The following is a 20,672-nucleotide window of genomic DNA, read 5'->3' on the forward strand; positions in this document are numbered from 1 at the left end:
CTTAAAACAATGTGTCGTCCATGTCTAAAGGTGAATGACCAAAATGCCTGCTGTCACCGAGAGGGGCATGCTAAGAATAGTACAACAATATTCATAGTGTTGCACTCAGCTGTGCACACAAAAAAGTGCAAATCATGAAAAAAAGAGCCTCATACACAAGCAGGCAAGCCCTTATTTGAATCATACTGAGGCCTTTGGTCAGACAGAATGTCCTCCATTTAGGCCAGGACATTTATCCATCTGCATAGAGTGCATTTCCTGGACCGTATATTCTCAGAATAAAGTGGCTTACAAGGCAGACAGAAAACCTGCAAGTGCAAAATAGCTGCTGCCTCCTTGTATCATCATCTGTTTCCTGCATCGCTAACCAGGACACTTAGGTCAAATGTTTTCTGTCTGCTTCTACCTGAACAGACGACAGCGCTCTATGCAAACAGACAAGAAGCCCCCGTCCTCTCTTTGTGGAGCCAAGCCAAGCACCCCTGTTACTGTCAGCGACGCTCTGACAGATGCACCGTAGAGAGCTGATTCAACACTTTGCTGGAAAGTGACACATTTACAAACTACTCAAAGATTCATTTCAGTCCCTCTAAGTTATACATGTGCTATTTAATCATAGCGCTGGTCACCTTGCCAAGGAAATACTGTAGGCCCTGCAGTTCTTGTTGTTTTGGCATTGCTCTAATGTCAGGTAAACACTGAGCATGCTTTTGTAGGTTGCATGTGTGAAGGTCTTCCTAGACCCGATTCGATCGCCACCAGCAGCTTTTTCACAGCAGAGGACATGTTTAAGAAGTAGATGAGAAAACTATTTAGCCTCTTTGTAAAATCATTTTGAAAGAATCAAAGTGTTGGCATGAAACTCATGCAACATCTTGAAGGCGTGATGAGTGATCATACAAAAACAGGGCTTCAGTCTGAAAAAGACAAAGTATATGTATGTTTAGCTGTATAAATATAAAACGGCAAATAAGCATTTTCTTTACAGCATCTCGACCGTTTGTTTTCAGCGTGCGTTGTGTATTCCCCGCAGCCTTCTGGGGCCTGAAGCCAGTCTGTGGTCTTCAGTGAATTCAATCAATCTGACCACAAACTGACTGCACCTTTAATGGTCTTTAATAGACTAATTAAGCTGCCTTACATAGAGCTGTGTCTACTTCCCCCCACAGCTCTTGCCACTGGCACTGACAGAACAAACTGCTTCTCACATCTGAAACAGTGATGCAATTACAGTATTGCAATTGACATGAGGGCAGGAGAAATGACGAAAGAGTGGTTTAAATAAATGTAAATGTATGATTTGTTTTACCACCTGAGCTCTCGTTTACTGTAACACCTTCTTAAAGTGATACCCCACATTAAATCTATCTCTTATGAAACAGGCGCCACCCTCGGGCTTAACGGGTAGCTGTAAAACGAGTAGTTTGCTCCTTCATAGAGAACAAAAGCTTATGTTCAGATTGAATTCATAACAATTATTCGGATTAAGCGTCATTTATGCAGCAAGAAATGTCAAACGCTCATTGGTTTCAGCTTCTCAATTGCAAGGATTTGCGGTTTTCCTCTGTTTGATATCATTTCAAATTGTATATTTTTGGGATTTCGGATGTTGGTCAACAATACCACCAATTTGAAGACGCCACACCGGGCTCTGGGAAATTGTGATGTGCATTCTTTACTATTTTCTATTCTTTCACATTTTTTAGGCTAAACAATAAATTGAAAAAAATAACTGCCAGATTAATTGATTGTGAAAACAACCGTTAGTTGCAGCCTTACAATGGATTCCTATTTGGACACGTTTTCACTGTTAAAACATCAATCCATTAAACCATTGTTGTAACATTTTCATGTACTTGTTGGATGCTTGAGCTTGTTTAAAACAATGTTAAGTGGTCCTTCAGTTGGGTAGGTAAGTGCATTTGTAGGAGGAGACTGGATGGTCAGCTCTGACGTCACACACGGAACGGGGGAGAGAAGGGTAAGGTCCTTATTAGCCACTGATGCGAGACACCTGGAGGTGGGACGCCTGCCAATTTATCCCGGAAGGAGGCATTTTTTCTCCACAAAAGAACCCTGAACTGTCAATATCCACCCAAACCCAGAGGAGGCCAAGCAGCTGAAACAGTCTACTATCTACTACTATCACCGCCAGCCTCATGGAAGGCGTGGCTGATACAGAGTCAGCTCCTGCGATTACGGGTGAGTCAAACCTGTTCTCCCCCAGACCATGGAACAGGAACATCCTAACGTCAGACTTGCAACACGCAGGGAAAAGGCTCTCAGTGTGGGCATGTTAGGTGAAAGGTAGTTTCCCACTGTAGCCGAATGCAACAATGCACAAAAGATAGATTTTGGTATAGATTTGAGTATCACTTTCTGCTCCATTGAGGGCTAATATTACATGGCACTAAAAACTTCCTGAACACTCCCACAGTCTCATAAATACGTGATCACCTCCTGGCTGGCCGGATTTATTTCTGTGTCCCAGTTTGCATCTCTGCGTTTTTGTGTCATCTGACCACCATCGTTCAAAGCCTCCAGGGAGTTTACACCGGGGTAGCATCATTGAGCTCCCTATTCGTTGTAATTTTGTAACAGTGCAGTCTATGGCCAAATTTTTCACAGCTCCACTTTTTGAATAGCAATCTCTGGTTGGTGCCGTCCATTGTTGAAGTGAAATCGTGGGCCATTTGGCATGGAAGACACAGGAGGCTGCACATTTCAGATCAGGTGAGGACATGACCTGCAGGTACTCTGACACTGGGTAAATAACAGCAGTGTTTGATACAACAGTCAGTTCTCCCCACAACTACGGGTCACAGTTGGGGTAAAAATAAATAACGACGAGGACTGAGAGGGGCGTCCTAGATGGAGCTCTCATCAGGCTTCAGGTCCAGCTGTGTGTGTTTCCGCTGCTCCAGGATCCTGTTGAGCTCCTCTGTGAAGGAGTGGTAGAGCGGCGACATGCCCTCGGGGTCGGCCTGCCTCAGCAGCACGTAGCTGTTCCCGTTCATCTTCCTCAGCACGCTGGGCAGAGTGGCCGACAGCCCGTTGGTGTAGTCCGTGTTGGGCAGCGGAGGTGGCATAGGTAGAGGAGGGGCTGGAGGAGGTGTTTTGAATGGAGAGAACTGGCCCTCACCTGGAACTATCTGGAGGAATCCATCACCTATGTCCCCGAAAGTTGTCATCGAGATGGAGCGACGACCCTGGCGGCCATTGCAGTGGCTGGAGATGGTTCTAAGTTCGAGATGGGAGCTCCTCTTTCTCTCAGAGCCCCCCAGGACCTGTAGCCCCTGCTGGGAGAACTTTCGGTTCTGAGAGACCCGTCTGGTGCAGAAGCTCACATAAAGCAGCACCACAGTCAACACCAAGCAAAGCCCTCCGAGAACCGCCACTAGGGAAATGTATACGGCCTCCATGTGTCTGTAGGTCTGGAACTCAGCTCCCGGAGGCAGTGGGGCAGGAGGTGAGGGCAGAGGCTGCTCAGTGGGGCCGCTGGTGGAGAAAACAGTCGGGCTGGAAACTGTGGTGGGGTTAGTCGTGGCTGTGGGCTCCACGGGGAAGTACGAGTCCGTGTGCACCCTGACTGTGTAAAGATAAACCAGGACTGAGACGGAGTTCTCCACGGCAAAGCAGCGATAAGACCCGCTCTGCTGGGCACGAGCTCCGATTATGAGGAGGCCATCTGTGCCGATGCGGTAGCCCGAATTGAGGCCGTATCCCTGGAGTTCTTTGCCGTTTAACGTCCAGCGCGGAGTTGCCAGGTTGGAGTGCAGCTCGCACTGAAGTAGCACGTCATCACCAGACATCACAGAACGCCTCCGATGGACCACTGAGCAACAGAGAGAGAGAGAGGACACAAGACATGAGACGGAGCTTAAAAAAGAGAGATGAAACCAGAGTGAGAAAAGGTGGCGACAGCAAGATAAAGAGGTGGAGAATGTGAGAGAGGCAGCGGTGCAGCAGGACGGAGAGATTAATATAGAACGAGTTGTCAGGTCACAAAGGTTAGATTTTCAAAGTGCAGGTGAGCAACCTGTGCGGCTCAACCTTTCTGCATCACTTTCCATCACAGTTCCTAAGCCTCTTTAAATGTAGTGAGTGCTGCAATGCAGCCAGCATGACCGCCTGACCTCCAATAAGAGAGGAACTGATTAAAATGTGTACGCTGGGACCTGGGGGGTGGGTATGGAGCGTACACCTAATGAAATCCCTTAAAAGCTGCTAAATGCTTGAGTTTTTAGGCAGCGAAAAGAAGTGTTGGATTTTTTTTTTTTTTATCTGTGTGTGAGGCAGGCACACTATTCAAGAGAAATGGATGTGAAGTAAAATAAAGTACTAAACTTTCCCAAAATTAAAAGTGACACATGTTACATAATGGATGTACAGTGTGTGTGTGTGTGTGTGTGTGTGTGTGTGTGTGTGTGTGTGTGTGTGTGTGTGTGTGTGTGTGTGTGTGTGTGTGTGTGTGTGCGCGCGTTGTTACCGTTTCCTGAATTCTCCTTGCAGCCCCTGATTCCCTTCAGGATATCCTGGGTAAGGTTTGACCTGAAATGAAGTGATATCAAATCCAGTTGTAATTTTGAACAATAAGTATCTAATATTTAATTAACCAGAAAAAGCCTTGTTGAGATTAAACATCTCTTTTTTTTAAGGCCAAGATAGGCAGCAATAAGTAAAATATGAGTTTCAGACAAACACCACAAGACAGAAAACACAAAATGCTGAAATGTGTTAATAAAAACATCAGCGGCATTTCTACAATCACGATTTTATCCCATAAAGAACCCACATAACGCTTTAAAAAACAACCCAGGAGCGGTCTAAAACCATAAAAATAACTAAGACACATCCAAAACAACAACTTAATGATGATAACGCGACAATCAAGATTCTAAAATACCCCAAAACATCTGCAGCCAGTAGAGAGCACACCTAGTTTCTGCAGCAATTTACAAAGAGAAACCAATTTTAGATCTAACTGCAGAAGGTTCCAGGCAGAGCGGGCAGCATCCAGTATATAGTTTTCTTTTACCCTGTTCAGTGCAGAATAGTACTAGTGAAGACAAATCCTGCCACAGCATCCCCCTCTATGTAATTCAACAACCTCCTATGAATAAATAGTGGACATTGTGCAGTATAAACCAGGGAAGTGTAAGATCCCTCTCTCCCTTTTGCAGCTTTTTCCAATCGTGATACTCACCCCCTCTCCCCCCCTAAACAAATCCACAGGAGAGCTGATGTGTCTGCTGCCATAATGGAGATTAAGATGTCTGGTACTCACTCATGCAGAGTGAATGAAGAGAGGCACAAACACAGCGCAAGAGTGAGCCAAAGTAATCTTTATGTATTTGAGTATGTGTGTGTGTGTGTTTGTTTGGAAGGGGCTTATGATATGCACCGTTCACGTATGTACGTGCCTGTCCAGCTGTAACCAATCACCAGGCCACAGCTAAAAACATTTTTTTTTGTAAGGTTAATGACGTTTTTTTTCCCCACTGGATTTCATTTTCCTGGAGTCATCTAATATCTAAGGTACGCAGTGGTGGAATATAACTTTGTACATTTACTAGGTACATTTACAAGTACTACACTTAAGTACAAATTTATGATCTGTAAAACAATCTGGAAATTCGACGTTTGAGATGCTGAGTTACACTTGACCTAAATGCTGAACTGCAGAAGAAGCTCCCGCTGAGCTCAACAGAGGTGATGGGAGAAATCCAGGTCGACTGCATTGTCTTAGACCTGATTTCATAAAAATTCAGTTGGAAGGGAACATAAGCTGTATAAATAATTAATTAGACTCTTATTGTTGTCGGGCCCAGAAGAAAGAAATAAAGGTCACGTAATACAAAAATTGTACGCTCTGTCAAAATTATTCATCTCTGTAGGTTTATTACTCATTTTACGACGGGCTAACAATAATGATGTATTTAATCATCCTGCCATCATTTTCTCTGAACAGTTCATCATATTGTTTTCACAGTTACATTAATAATGTGGAGGGGTTATTTACTCTTGGCAACATCTTTAGGCTAATATCTAATTGAAGGTATACAATGTCACTATTTATTTTGTGCATGAAAGAGCAAAAAAAACTTTAAAAGTGTATGGCTGTCATCTAAATGCATGCAGCAGCAGATAGAGAACAAACAGGTGGAGCTGCAGAGGAGGTTTAGGGAGATATATGCTCAGGGTCTATGATGAAGCAATGCAAATTGATCCGTCTCAGCAAGAGTTCTGATTGTTTTCTCTCAAATCTTTGTTTCTTTCCTGTTAGCACTCTGTCAGTGTGTTCTCTACTTTCTATAAAACACTGAGAGTCACTTGTTATGTTTGCCTCCTTGCTTAGATGTGTATTTGTTAGTGTACAGGTGTGTGTGTGTTCCCTCACCTCAGTGCACGTGAAGCTATTTCCACACACGCTCTCCCGTCCCAGCCACAGAACGGATCTCTGGCGAATACGCAGTCGTAGCAGGAAGTGTACCTCTGACAGGCGGACATCGGTACCTGCACCACTCCAGAGTGGTAGCCAACATAGATACTCCGCTGCAAAACAAAACATTCATCTGTTCTGAACTGTTAACTTTTACTCTTTTGACCTTTAATGCCTAAAATTACAAAACGCAACATAAGCATGAACATAATGTAATACATCCTGATTAAAGTCACTGTAGCTGTAGATTAGCGCCACACCCAAAATATATGTATTTAGTTTGTAAAAATGTTTGTAAAAATGGACATGGCAATAAAATTTTTTAAAGGCCTTAGGGTCCCATGACATGTATCTGAAGTCTCTTTTATATAGGCCTTTGGTCCCCTAATACTTTTTCTTTATAGGCCTTAGTGGTCCCCTAATACTGTATCTGAAGTCTCTTTTATATAGGCCTTAGTGGTCCCCTAATACTGTATCTGAAGTCTCTTTTATATAGACCTTAGTGGTCCCCTAATACTGTATCTGAAGTCTCTTTTATATAGACCTTAGTGGTCCCCTAATACTGTATCTGAAGTCTCTTTCCCGAAATTCAGCCTTGGTGCAGAATTACAGCCACTAGAGCCAGTCCCACAATGAGCTTTCCTTAGGATGTGCCATTTCTGTGTCTGTAGCTATTGAGGAGGAGAGAGGGGGGGCAAGGTGGAGGGTGGGGGTGTGGCCTTGACCAACTGCCACTTTGCTCGTTTGCAAGCCGTGATGTCTCTCTCTCATGGGTGGGCCAAATTCTTTGGGCGGGCAAAGCAGAGAAAGGGGAGGTAACCTTGCTCCTTATGACCTCATAAGGAGAAGATTCCAGATCGGCCCATCTGAGCTTTCATTATCTCAAAGGCAGAGCAGGATACCCAGGGCTCGGTTTACATCTATCACCATTTCTAGCCACTGGGGGACCATAGGCAGGCTGGGGGAATGCATATTAATGTTAAAAAACCTCATGAAGTGAAATGTTCATGCCATGGGACCTTTAATTAGCCAGACTATGGTATATCAAAGGATTTCATTTGCATTACTTGAACATAAATAGGCTATCAAAGTACCCTCTAGACCAGTGGTCTTCATTATTTTTTTCATGAGAGCCACACTGACAGGACAAAGTCAATAAGAGACATCCCTGAACATAAAATATGCAATTTTCTCTACATTGGCCCATTTAGTACATTAGCACACTCTGTGTTAAAAGCTAGAAAGACCGCCCAAACTGGCAACTGCGCAGTGAGTCATGTTTATATATATATATATATATATATATATATATATATATATATATATATATATATATATATATATATATATATATATATATATATATATATATATAAATTATCTGTAATAGAGTAGACTTAGATGTATGTTATAGCTGTAATATCTGTATTTACTGCATGATCAAATTACCTTATTATTTACTGCCATACATTAAAGCTTGGCAAGCCGCAGGAAGATTAATTTTTTGGGATATTTATTTGGATAGGACAGCTTAGACTTGAAAGGGGAGAAAGAAGGGGAACGACCTGCAACAAAGGGCCGCAGGTCAGAGTCGAACCTGTGGCCGCTGCGTCAAGTAGTAAACCTCTATATATGGGCATCCCCCTCTACCAGGTGAGCTAACCATGGGCCCCTCTAGACCGATTTTAAGGTATATAAAAACACTCTTCTATGATTAATATTTAGTTTAACATGGTTTTCCACGTAAAATGTTTTTAAAAACACTCTGAAAAGGGGCTGGAGACACATCTACTCTTAAAGTGCACAGACATCTCCCCCTTCAGTAGAAGAATGTGAAAACACCTTTTAGTGACAAACACTTTGCACAGACACAAGTCAGTATAGTCAAGGCCAGACATTTTACAGGACATAAAAATGAGAAAAACACATTTTTGAGTGGAGGTGATCTTTAAACTCTCATTATGCTATCTCATGCATAAACACATACCAGAGCAGACGATATGACCAGGCTCTCTATGGGCTGGGGTTTTTCAAACAGCTGCAACTCTTCTATGATGTGCATTTCTCCATCAATGTCTACAGCTCTGTGCAGCCACCCGTCATCTGTAAGAAAAGATACAACCAAGTGTCAAACAAGACACTTGAGTATATATCTGTAAAGGATCGTGTTATTCTATATTTTTCACATTGTCAACAAATCCCATAAAAAGACCAAAACCAAGCCTGTCTCCTAATACTCTCTGACTTCTGTTGAACTCCGCTCCAAGCCCATTCATACCTTGTTTTGGTCTTTTCAGTAGCAAAACTTACCAGTTCCCAAAAACAGAACAGTATAAATGTTTCCATCCAGCGCCGGCTCCTTGTGCACGACTATCTTGACATAGTTGACACTTCTTTTGAACATGAGTGGGCGCGCCCCTATTGGGTGCACCTGGCCGGCCATCAGTGGGTGCCTTCTGGCAAAAGTGAGGACATTGTCTGGCAGGTCTCGAGATGAGTTGATGCCCTGGGACCTGTGCACATCTGTTATACACTGTGGAGAGATCAGAGACAGAGAAATGAGCGGGACATCAAATACTCTACTGATGGTGGAACGAGTGCTTTTTAATAGATGAAGCTTACAGATCCAGGTCTTGGCTCTGGAACTTTCCCCGTGTACTCCCTCCACTTTGAGTCCTGCACCTCCATGTACGGCCCGTCGAAAGCCTTCTGCACATCTGAGAAGGCGTACTGGCAGATAGCAGATGCTTTGATATTCTTCCTGAAAGAAGATCCCCCACCACCACCACCACCACCCCGAAAGACACATCCAGAGGACAGTCAGTATAAATGATTAGAAGTTGGATAAACACAGAGAGGTTATTATCTGGGGAGGAACTGCCACCCAGATCAAATTTCACATCACAGATCGGCACTAATCTGCTCTCCTCTATTCTGTGAAAACTGGGGGTGTTACGAAGGTAAAAAAAAAAAATGTCACGCTCACATTTCCCTCCTGGATCTTAGCAATTTGTCTTGAATGGACATGTGGGAGTGCTGTCACTGACAGGTGTGTAATTTTCCCTCTTTATCTCCAGTAGCTCCCATCATCCACTCCAATAGGAAATATTTGTTTTTCAACACCACACTCACAGCACTGAAATACCCACTCCCTGTGAGTCAGGAATAAAGCAGGCCCATTTGTGGCTTTGGTGAAAGAAAAGATTTGTCTGACAACATAACGACAGCATGAGTTGGAAGTTGGGAACCAGGTGACCCTTAATCTTAAGCCCTACAGGTGAGATTAGTAATGGGTGGAAAATGTTTGCGTCACATTCTTAAGTCCATTGTGTGCCCCACCTCAGCTTTCAAAAGCATTCAAGTGAGTAAAATGAGACTGAAGAGAAACCTGAATCTGTCTTCAAAACGGGTGAGCAGTAGAGCTCAGGCGTTTACTCACTGTCGCATGCTTGAGTGTAACGCACAGTGACGACACACAGGTGTGTGAGTTTTTTTTAAAGAAAAACCAGCATGTAGAAAGACAAGAAAGAGAAAGAAAGAAAAAAGAATGAAAGAAAAGATAGCTGCTGCAGTGTATGAGGAGACAGAGTTGAGATCGAATATCCACAAAAGGAAGTGTAGCAGTAAAAAAAAAATATATAAAAAGAGAATATGCCAAAAGAGAAATAGATAGTGTTACTGTCCCGTTGTAATGCTATCCTCTCCATCAGAAGAAACACCCTTGGGACAGTTTTATGCAGCATGACTCTGCGTATCAGCATAAATACACACTCGCATCGTTGCCAGATATTCCACCGGCTGGCAGCCATCGTGCTCTGACACTGTCACATCAGCTCTGACTGCAGCTCTGTTTTGATAACAACTCACGTTGAGGGGTTTGAAATAATGATTGCTCTCATTTTTCAATAAATCTGTTGATACTTTTTTAACTGTTTAGTCTGTAAAATGTCAAATAAAAATAGAAGAAGAATTCCCAGAACCCAAGGTGACGTCTGCAAACAAATTGTTTTTAATCAACCAGTTTGTTCAGTCCAAAAAAAATGACATAATGATGACAATAATGACATGACATAAATCAGAGAAAAGCAGCATATCTCCACAGCGGAGAAGCTGCAACCAAAAAAACAACATTTTTACTTATAAAGCACTAAATGGTTCATTTCTGATCTGCTGCTACATTATGAATCATCCAGACCTCTCAGGTCCTCTGGGACAAGTCAGCTTTCTGTCCTCAGAGTCTGAGAGAAGAACTAAACATGGAGAAGCAGCGTTTAGTTTTTATGCACCACATATCTGGAACAAACTCCCAGGAAATTTTAAATCAAGGCTGCAGATTTTTCTGTTTGACGCTGCCATTTATTAAAGTTAAAAGCTAATTGTTCATTTCTTGCACTGCTGCACTGTAACTTTTTTTCTTGTATTTTATACCTGCCTTATTATATATGCATATATTTTTTAGGGTTTTTTTCCTTTATGTACAACAGCTGAAGAGATGGAAATGGGAGAGGGAGAAGGGGGTGACATGCAGCAAAGGGCCTTGGATTTGAACTCGGGTTGCTGGCAAAGACTGAGCCTACATGGGGCGCGCGCTCTACCAGGTGAGCTAGAGGCTGCCCCTGCCATTATATTTTAGCATGTTTTTATTTTCTATTCTCTTCAATGAATGTTTTTAACTGCTCTTTAAAGTTTTATGTAAAGCACTTTGAATTGCATTGTTGCTGAAATGTTCTATTTAAATAAAGTTGCCTTTCCTTTTTAAAGTGACTGTGTGTAACTTTTAAATTTTTCTGAAGTTTAATGTTCCATCTGATGATCATAAATGAGCTCTACCAGCAAACAAGATTAACAGTGAAAAGAACGCTACTTTTATTTAGTTTATATTAACGCCTTATCCCGGCTCCGATTTTTCCCGCAAAGTCACAAAATGATTTACGGCAGGTAGACAGCGCTACAGTAACACATTCGGACGGGTCTCAGAGTTTGGCATAACACCGTAAAAGCCTGTGTTAGTATGCAGGTAAAAGGTAGGAGATTTCCAAATAGTATTTTTATTTTATTTTAGAAGTTATCTGCTGTAGTTATGACTGATACTGGGACACAGCCATCACAGGAAAGAAGGAAATTAAACGAAGAACAACCTAAAGCTAAACGGGCAAAACCGAGTCAATCTCGGTCGGGCTTTCAACAGATGGAGACAACTACGGGATTGTTAATGATTCAAAAACGTCCCCGAATTAGCTCTCAGGTTTGTAATATGTCTATTTCATTTGTAAAATAACTTTAGATTGCGCAATGTGGTTGTACGTCAGTAGCCAACATTAAATGACGTCCCCCTTCCATTTAGCGCTGACGTTTTATTCCGTTTAGTCCGTGTTTGTGTTGGCCTACTATTTCCTGTTCCCGTGTCCCCCTGTACCTGTGTAAAGCGCCCTTGGGATTCATGAAATGCGCTAAATAAATTGAAGTTATTATTACGTTGGTTGCTACGACAAACTCTTAATGCTTTGGCTCGTGACACAGTGACAGTGATAACGTTACCCGGTTTAGCTCACGATTGTTGCAAATGGCCACTTCAATAAAAGCACAATTTGATGTTGTCTCTCACCATTCCAAGCCAAAGACGCCATAGAAAATGCTGCTTTGAGCGTCTCGACCCTGCAGGACGAACACACTGCGCAGGATATTGAGGTGCAGCTCATACTCTGGGACCGAACACACCATTCTGGCCTTGAGGAAGGAGGTCCACTTCCTCTGCAGGGTCCTCTGGCCACCCCAGTCATTCTGAAGCACAGAGAAGACAATGGATGGATGGATGAATGGATGAATAAATAAATAAAGTCACTGAGAGCTGATAAATTCTGGCATATACACTTTCAAATGACACAAATTAACTCTCTCACTCATATACACATCAACGCTCACTAATCTGTGATTGTAATAACAGTGAAACAAAGATATTATCTACAAAAAAAATATCATAATGTACACATACACATATAAAGAGGAGGGAAGGAAGTGAGGAGAGTCTTGTGAAACTGGAGCTGAATGTTAGTGCCTACTTTAGCACATTTTGCTCTAATTGCATTTTGGTAGCACTGGGAGGAGAAGCTGCAAGAAATCTCTACCTAAAAGAGTAATTTAGCACACCTCATTAAGAAGAGAGAAACAAAACAGACTTCTCTTTGTTTGTTGGAATTATAGCCCTTCATCTTTCTTCATTTATGTCTTTCGCAGAAGTCTATCGTTCATCAAAACGCTCTGCCGGCCTGCCTCTGCCTCCCACACAAAAAGGCAAAGTAGCCTAAATCGACATAACACATAAGTATGGAACACAAAAATGCCTGCATTAAGAACTTCCATCAATAATAACTGCATTTTTGGTAATAAGTGAAAGACAAAAGGCTGCAGACAAATGCATCCACTCTCATTCTTCTCACAGAATAAAACCTCTTCAGAGTATGTGTTGGCAGAGAGGATGTCACTGAGAAAACAACAGAAGCATTTCTTATATAGATAAATACGAGGTTCTTTTTGTGGAAAGAGCTAAAGGGATGCACTGATAGATTACAATCTATGTCACTCAAAGCACCGTCTGGGTCATCGAGCTGTCACGGCGTAAAACCAAGAAAATAAGAGTCAAGAATCCAAGCGTAGGCCCGTAGAGATACGCCTTTGGGGAAATTAAGCCAAGACGACATGATGGAAGCAGTTTGAGCCAGACATGAAGTGGATTTCTAAAGGATGTTAAGGATTTGATTAGATATTGTGTGAGCAAATAAGGGTTTCCAATAAAAATGTATGTCATTTTACAATACATATCTTTAAATACGCTGAGCTAGAAATCTCCACTTCAGTAACACAACTTTCCATTTTTATTCCTACCTATATTCTGAAGGTTTTCACTGAGGAGTTGGATCATATATCATTCATAGATGGATAAACATTTTTATAACTAAATTCATGGTAAAAATAGATTTGTTATTTGCTGTTGACAGTTGTTTCTGATTTATGGAATGATAAAAACATAAATAAAAATCCCTCTGTAAAAACCTTTTGACTCTTATATAACAACAAAAAGAAACAAGAAGTTTGAACCTGGCTTTATTTTATGTTCAGATTTCTGTTCTGGAAATTATGCAAATTAGTGCATATTTAATTAGACAATACCTCATTTGCATATCAAAACATAACATTTCAGGCAACTTGTAATACAAAATAATTGTCTTAATGCAAGTAATAAACTGGGGAAGTTTCATGGTGATATCTATCAGTTCAGTCTTTTAGCCTTTTCACCTGTAGTGTCTTGCCTTATAAAATAATTTGCATGGTTCCTCCTCTTTCTGTTGCTGAAAAGATCTTATTTCCATGTAATATACACCCTTCTCTGTGAAAATAGGTCATGGTTGCAGAAGTAGTAGATGCGGTCTGGCTGGGTAGTAAGAAACAGAAGAGGACAACTAGTTAGGCAGCGCAAAAATGGCAAGTCTTCAGTGGATTCAGGCCAGAGGCTACTGCCAGGGCCATTGCTATCTGCAGATCTGCCTCCAACCAGTATGGAGTCTGGCTTCCACGGGGCTGAGCTGGGGACCAGCTCGACATCTGCATGTGCTGCCGTGGCCTAGTTCAGACTGAGTTATTACACTCTTGACTGCTCTGACAACTCCACAGAGCTGATAAAGAGAGAGGAAAACATATTTTCAAAAATGACTTTTTTTGGATGCAGAGAGAATCGTGAGGAGATGAACTGAAAAAAAAGTTCAGCAATAACTTTACTGCCTGATTGTAGGCATGTGCAATATTGTGCAAAGGTGAACAGTATGTGAAACCACGTAAGGAAAAGACTTATGAATGTCAAAAAAAAGATCTACACATCTAAACATTTGTATACCTCGCCCTAACAATGCTAATTAATTATGGTTTCAACAGCTAAATACATTTTTAAAAACCATCAGTTATGCAGCATATGAGAGAACAGATCTTCTTCCTTAATATTAGTTTTGTTAATACCACTTCCTCTCGTGCACCAGATGCCAAATGTCACGCAAGCATTGTGGCTGTTTTCTAAAGCATGTCTGAATTCATGCAGAATGAACATTTACGTAAAAATACAGCCAGGTGGTGGCTCAGTGGTAGAGCAGGTGCATATATACTGAGAGGTTTATGCCTCAACGCAGAGGTCCAGGGTTCGAATGCAACCTATAACAATTTCCTGCATGTCTTCCCCCTTTCTCACCTAGCTGTCCTGCCAAAAAGTAAAGGTGGAAAAGCCCCAAAAAATAATCTTTAAAGGTCCCATGACATGGTGCTCTTTGGATGCTTTTATATAGGCCTTAGTGGTCCTTATGACCTCATAAGGAGAAGATTCCAGATCAGCCCATCTGAGCTTTCATTTTCTCAAAGGCAGAGCAGGATACCCAGGGCTCGGTTTACACCTATCACCATTTCTAGCCACTGGGGGACCATAGGCAGGCTGGGTGAATTAATATTAATGTTAAAAAACCTCTTAAAGTGAAATGTTCATGCCATGGGAATATGGAGCTAAATCGGGGCCAAATGTTTTGTTCATTTGAAAAAAATATATATAGTTGAAAAAATAAAGCTTGAAATTGAAAATTTTAGTTTTGGTCAAACTTTGGAAAAAATAAAACCATGTATTCAAACTAAAAATAAGTGTACCAATTTTTCTTTCAGTTTGAATAAAATATAGATTCAATTCTGGAATAATTTTGAATAAATTATAAATTTTCATTTTTCACTTTTATATTTGTTTTCAGTTCCACATTTCATGTTTTCAGATTCAAAATTATTTTTTTTACGGCTTCAAATCTTTTTTTTCGGTTTCAAATCTTTTTGTTTTGGTTTCAGATCTGTTTTTCACTTTCAGATAATTTTTTTCGGTTTCAGACTTTTGGCCCTGATTTTGCGTGGGGGTGTGGCTTCATCTCAGAGGGGCGTGGCATTATGAGCGACAGCCTATCAAAGAAGGCAGAAGACTCCTCTGTCATGTTGCCTTCAGGAAATGGTGTTACTGTGAGAACTATGACTGAATGCTTTCTATCCACTATATACATGTGATTTTTACTTAACAAACTGATGCCAGTGACAAAGATCCATTTAAAAAAAAATTTTGGACAACACAGGGTAAAAAAATTCAAATGTGGAACAGAAAACAAATATAAAAGTGAAAAATTAAAATTTATAATTTATTCTAAATAATTCCAGAATTTTATCTATATTTCATTCAAACTGAAAGAAAAATTGGTACACTTATTTTAAGTTTGAATACATGGTTTTATTTTTTCCAAGTTTTGACCAAAACTTAAATTTTCAATTTCAAGCTTTATTTTTTCAACTATATATATTTTTTCAAATGAACAAAACATTTGGCCCTGATTTAGCTCCATATGGGACCTTTAAAAAAAATACAGCCATGTCTGAATAACAAAAAAAAATGTGTCAAAAGAGGCTGTAAATTGTGGTAAAACATCTCCGGAAAGACCTAAAAACAAATAAGAAATTAAGTGATAAATCTTTGGAAATACATTTTGCTTTCTCCTTGTTAAGTTTAATTTGCTGTGGTATTTCATGCCTGTAGTTTGCATTGATTTAACTCTGACTGGATATTAATAGTTGATTGCTAAGTGGTTAGTCAATTTGTATCTTTCACATTCATTATATTCATTTCACACTCTCATACATCCATGCAAATCTTTTTCACAGTCTCACTAAAGGTTGTATGCAACTGCAGGGGTTTGATCTTATTTCTGAACATCAGCACAGAGTCTTTTAGACACTTTTTTTTGATCCCATAGAAAAACTGCAACAGTGATTTCAGCACAACAGCATACTGTGATGGTAATTACATCACCATAAATGGCTAAAAGAAACAACACGTAGAAAGAAATGCTGGGCATGCTGTCTAGACCGATGCTGATCGCAACTGAAATGAGGTGAGAGGGAAAAAAGGAGGAGGAGGAGGAGGAGGAGGAGGAGGAGGAGTGGAATAGGGAAAGATGGCAATAAAGAGAGGAGAGGGGTTGCCATTGGAGGTGGAGGTTGGTGGACTTGTAGTTTGCCTGGCAACAGTGTGGCACAGAAAGAACCGCCGTCAGCGAAGAAACCAAGATTAGAGACACCCAACTGCTGGTTCATTCAGCAGTAAGAAGAGAATGGCAGCTGAGAGAGAAGAATCGAGAACAAAAAGTCTCCTTAAATCCATTTACATCTGTATCAGTGACGTAAAACATTAAATAATCCCACCATTTTTGCACTTTGAATGCTGACTTTTCTTCTCCCTCATTTAAACACTTTCTTTCCATGACCTTGCAGGCACTATAAATCTGTTATGAGATATATATATATATATATATATTTTTTTTTTAATTAACTTTCCAAACCATTAATATGATTATGGTTAATAGTATCTGGGGTAAGTTGCTCTCTCTGACCTTGCAGACTCGGGCAACCCTGGACACCTTGGTCTGGCTCGGGTAGGCAATCTGCTCCTGGCTTCTCTCCGTAAAGAAAAAGTAAATCTTGTCGTCATCACCGATAGAGCTGTTGATGCTCTCCTTCAGCAGCACGGAGCCCACGAAATCTGCCTCTGGTACACACACAAACACGACACACACACACACTCAGATCCACATGTCCAAACACATAAGCCTGGGAAGTGTCTCCTTGGAAACTAAAGATGGAGCTTTTAAGTATGATTGAATTGCCACAACTAAGCCAGTTAGAGCTGCAGTGCAGTGCAATTTTTTTGATGTGATTTTCAATCTCCAAGTCAATCAGTTTGAGCTAAAAATGTGCAAAATTGCTATGAGGTTTGGTCCATTTAGTAGTTTACTGCAAGTGGACTTATATAAACCAGTGCATGCAATGTTTTTGTACACACTTATTCATATTTTTTCAGGGATTTTCTCCCTTCTTTGACTTGTGTTGCCGTGTGATGTATTTACCCAGGAGCCACCGGGTGGGGGCCTCCTCTGTCCTGAGCGTGGGGAAGGGGAAGTTTCTGCGGACATCTGGAGAACTGCGAAACTCGTACTGAGAGGCCGTGAACATCTCACCATCTGATTAACAGATAGAAGAAGACAGAAGGAAATTTGGGTTAAATGAGATGTAAATGAAAACAGTTGGCATACTGCAGAGTAAGTAGGCAAACTGACCTATCACCCAATGTGGGTGTGATACTTGGTAAAGTAATTCGACACACATCCTAGCATGCTTAAGTTGTTAAAAGTGAACCAAGACAACGTTCTGCCCTGAGTCTTTATTTTAATTAGATGCTTTATAAAGGATTCAGATATGTCTTAATGCAACATTCCAATGTTAAGCCAAAACTAATATGAGTCTTCAGCAGTCTTAGTTATACAAATCGAGTGAGCGTCTTCCTCCTGGCAGTCATTTGTAGGTTTATTGTTGGTGTTTTCTCCCAGTAATAAAAATAATTAATTTTATCTATACAGCATCTTTCAAAACTAAGTTACCAAGTGCTTCACAAGGAAATCAACAATACAATCAAATAAAACCACAGAAATAAAATATCAGTAAGTAACTGTAAAAAAAACTGTGAGTATTTTTAGCTAGTCCAAAATGAAATGTCTCAACAAATATCTGATAGATTGCCATGAAGTTTGGTTCAGGCATTCATGTTCCCCTTAAAATGAATTGCAATAACTTTAGTGATACTCTGACTTTTCAAACAGCACCATCATCAGCTCAGAACTTTAGTTTATGAGCAAATACTTGCAAAACTGATGACATTCCCATCAGGCTCAGATGAACTTCAGGGCTAATTAGCAAACAATAACTAACATAGTGAACATCATCTGCTAAACATCAGCATGTTAGAATTGTCATTGTGAGCATCTAAAGTGAGTCCAGTTGCCCTTAATTTAGCCCCTTTGGATATATCATGACCTGGATGACTGAGATTCTTCACAGGCACTTAACATGATGACGTTAGTATTTCGTACAGCCTCACAAAGCAGCTAGCATGGCTACAGGTTCTTTTTTGTTTGAGTGGGGACCAATCATTGTGCCATAAAAGGTTAACAATTTGACTTCCTAAGATACATTTCCTCTTTAGTCTAACAAAGGCTAAAAATGCCTGCATGCTGCTTTGACTACATCAACATGCTGTATATGGAACAGATTAAATGCTAATTTGGGAGACACACCTATGAGGAGGCCAGTGTATCCCTTTGCTGGGTCATATGGACACCTGTCTCTGCCCTCCTCAAAGCCGGAGGAGAATCTGAACCGCTCTGCATCCTGACAGAGAGAAAAAAGACAAGCATTCATTTCAATTCATTTGTTTCCTTCTACTCATAATTGCACTAAAATGAAATCACGCACGCTCTTACTATGTAAGCACAAAGAGGTCTGAAGGCGTTTGTTCCACAGACGTATAGGTGAGTCTCATTGAATCGCTGCAGAAAGCGGATGTGATTGTAGCACTCTGTCTGCAGGAAACAGAGAAAAACTGGTTATTTCTGGCTCCACAATAAGAAAGAACTGGAGAACACAGGCCAGTCAATCCACTTCATGTATAGGCTATTTTATGCAAATATTCAATTAATGAGTGTGATTTTCTTTTTAGGAAAAATGGATTAAGAAGCAATTGAAAGGACTTTGCAACTTTGTTGCTGTCAGAAGCAATCTGCACATCACAAAGCAAAAGGGTTTAATTTATGTTCTCCTATAATTACTCAGTAAATAAAGAGTTTCATCAAAAGAAAAAACGAGAGTCGAGCCGCGGCCGTATACCTGATTGTCTCTCCCTTTGTTGAGACACTGCTTCTTCTGTTCAGGGGAAGCATCCCAATCAATCTGCAAACAATGGGGAGGGGGTAATAAGGATGACTCAGCTCAATAAATAGAGAGGGAAACAGATAGATAAATAGAAAGATCTATGTACAGATAAAGAGAAGAAAACAAGTGTGTGCATGTGATAAACAGGAAGCGATTAAAGAGAAGACAGCTCACTTTATTCTCTGGCTGCTTCACTGAGTTCTGACTCTGTTCAGTAACCCATGAATAAACGCCTGGTGCATTTAATCCAACAGCCATAAAATTGGAGAAACACAATGGGATTTGCTCAATCTGCTTAAGGATATTATTAGTTTGTCCTCCTTTAACACTTATGCGAGAAAACTTGTGAAGCGGGGGTTTGTTTGGGCTGTTTTCTTCGTCGCAATTAGCGTGGTGATCTGACCGTGGCACTCACTGTGAGGTTTGCAGTTGTGGAGATGTTGGAGGTGTTGAGTGCGTGCAGGGCTCCTCTGCCTCCCACGTACAGCAACCCGGCCCCCTCCTCCAGCAGGAGGGTGCTGTGGTTCTGGGAAGAGCCAGTGAAAATGGCTCTGCCCAACAGACCTGCAAATATATGACACACATTACTGTATAACAACAAAGGTTTCTTTCTCGGTAATGGACAAATCTGTGTGAACACTCCTGTGCTTTTGGACTAGGGTAATTTTCATGGTTTAGGCTTGTGTTAACAGTTTGGGGAAGGAACCTTTCTTTCTATTTTAACAGACAATGCTCCCCTGTCACATATTTTGCTTACAGTAACTGTATATATATCAGGTATGTAGCCCTGTAATATCTCTGTTATTGTATCATGCAATTGTGGCAAATGTTGCGAATCAATGATGAGGTATTTGGTTCACTTGATTAGCCAAAAACAGTCCTTCTCATCTGAATATTTCATATATAAATATAAAATAGCTCCGATATTGAATTTCCTAAAAATGTACTATCATTATACTCTTCTGGCCAAAAGTATGTGGACAGTGTAGGTGTAGGTAGTTGTAGGTGTTCCCATTTAAAGAATTAATTTTAAATTAATTTTTAATTTTATACTATTTTAGCATTGGCAGTCATTTTAGCGTTACTTTGTTAAATGAAAATCTAAATGTTTTAGGAGATATTAATATTCCTCAAACTGAGGTACTAAAAAAAAGAAACAGAAAACAAAGGTTTTGGGATCATGTTTTTATCAGAATCCAACACTTTACAGCCCCATGGAGGGGCATGTATGAGCAGCTCCAAATTCTCTGCTTGCAGACTGTAAGAATAGGTTGACTAGAAGCTTATATCTTGACTTCACACTCATTGGAGGATTCCCAGAGTCTACACACCCCAAGTGAACATACAGTACTTGGCGTGACTGCATGGGGGTGAGGCTCGACAGTGCGATCTGGGAGATGGGGGGTCGCTG

General features: G+C 40.8%; 1 protein-coding gene across 1 annotated transcript in view; it reads right to left on the reverse strand.

Moving 5' to 3' along the window:
* Positions 1–825: 825 nt before the first annotated feature.
* Positions 826–20,672, reverse strand: part of sema4gb (sema domain, immunoglobulin domain (Ig), transmembrane domain (TM) and short cytoplasmic domain, (semaphorin) 4Gb) — a 37,304-nt gene continuing 17,457 nt past the window's right edge. Inside the window, exons 3-15 of the mRNA XM_028567215.1 lie at positions 19,677–19,825; positions 19,217–19,279; positions 18,814–18,912; positions 18,628–18,721; positions 17,404–17,517; positions 16,891–17,045; positions 12,048–12,223; positions 9,065–9,203; positions 8,753–8,975; positions 8,430–8,545; positions 6,401–6,555; positions 4,490–4,551; positions 826–3,835 (exon numbers count right to left, since the gene is read on the reverse strand). Of these exons, the coding sequence (XP_028423016.1) occupies positions 2,868–3,835; positions 4,490–4,551; positions 6,401–6,555; positions 8,430–8,545; positions 8,753–8,975; positions 9,065–9,203; positions 12,048–12,223; positions 16,891–17,045; positions 17,404–17,517; positions 18,628–18,721; positions 18,814–18,912; positions 19,217–19,279; positions 19,677–19,825 (2,513 nt within the window). The 3' untranslated portion in view covers positions 826–2,867. The remainder of the gene's footprint in view (positions 3,836–4,489; positions 4,552–6,400; positions 6,556–8,429; positions 8,546–8,752; positions 8,976–9,064; positions 9,204–12,047; positions 12,224–16,890; positions 17,046–17,403; positions 17,518–18,627; positions 18,722–18,813; positions 18,913–19,216; positions 19,280–19,676; positions 19,826–20,672) is intronic.

This window comes from Perca flavescens, chromosome 21, assembly GCF_004354835.1.
Source record: "Perca flavescens isolate YP-PL-M2 chromosome 21, PFLA_1.0, whole genome shotgun sequence".
Taxonomy (NCBI): Eukaryota; Metazoa; Chordata; class Actinopteri; order Perciformes; family Percidae; genus Perca; species Perca flavescens.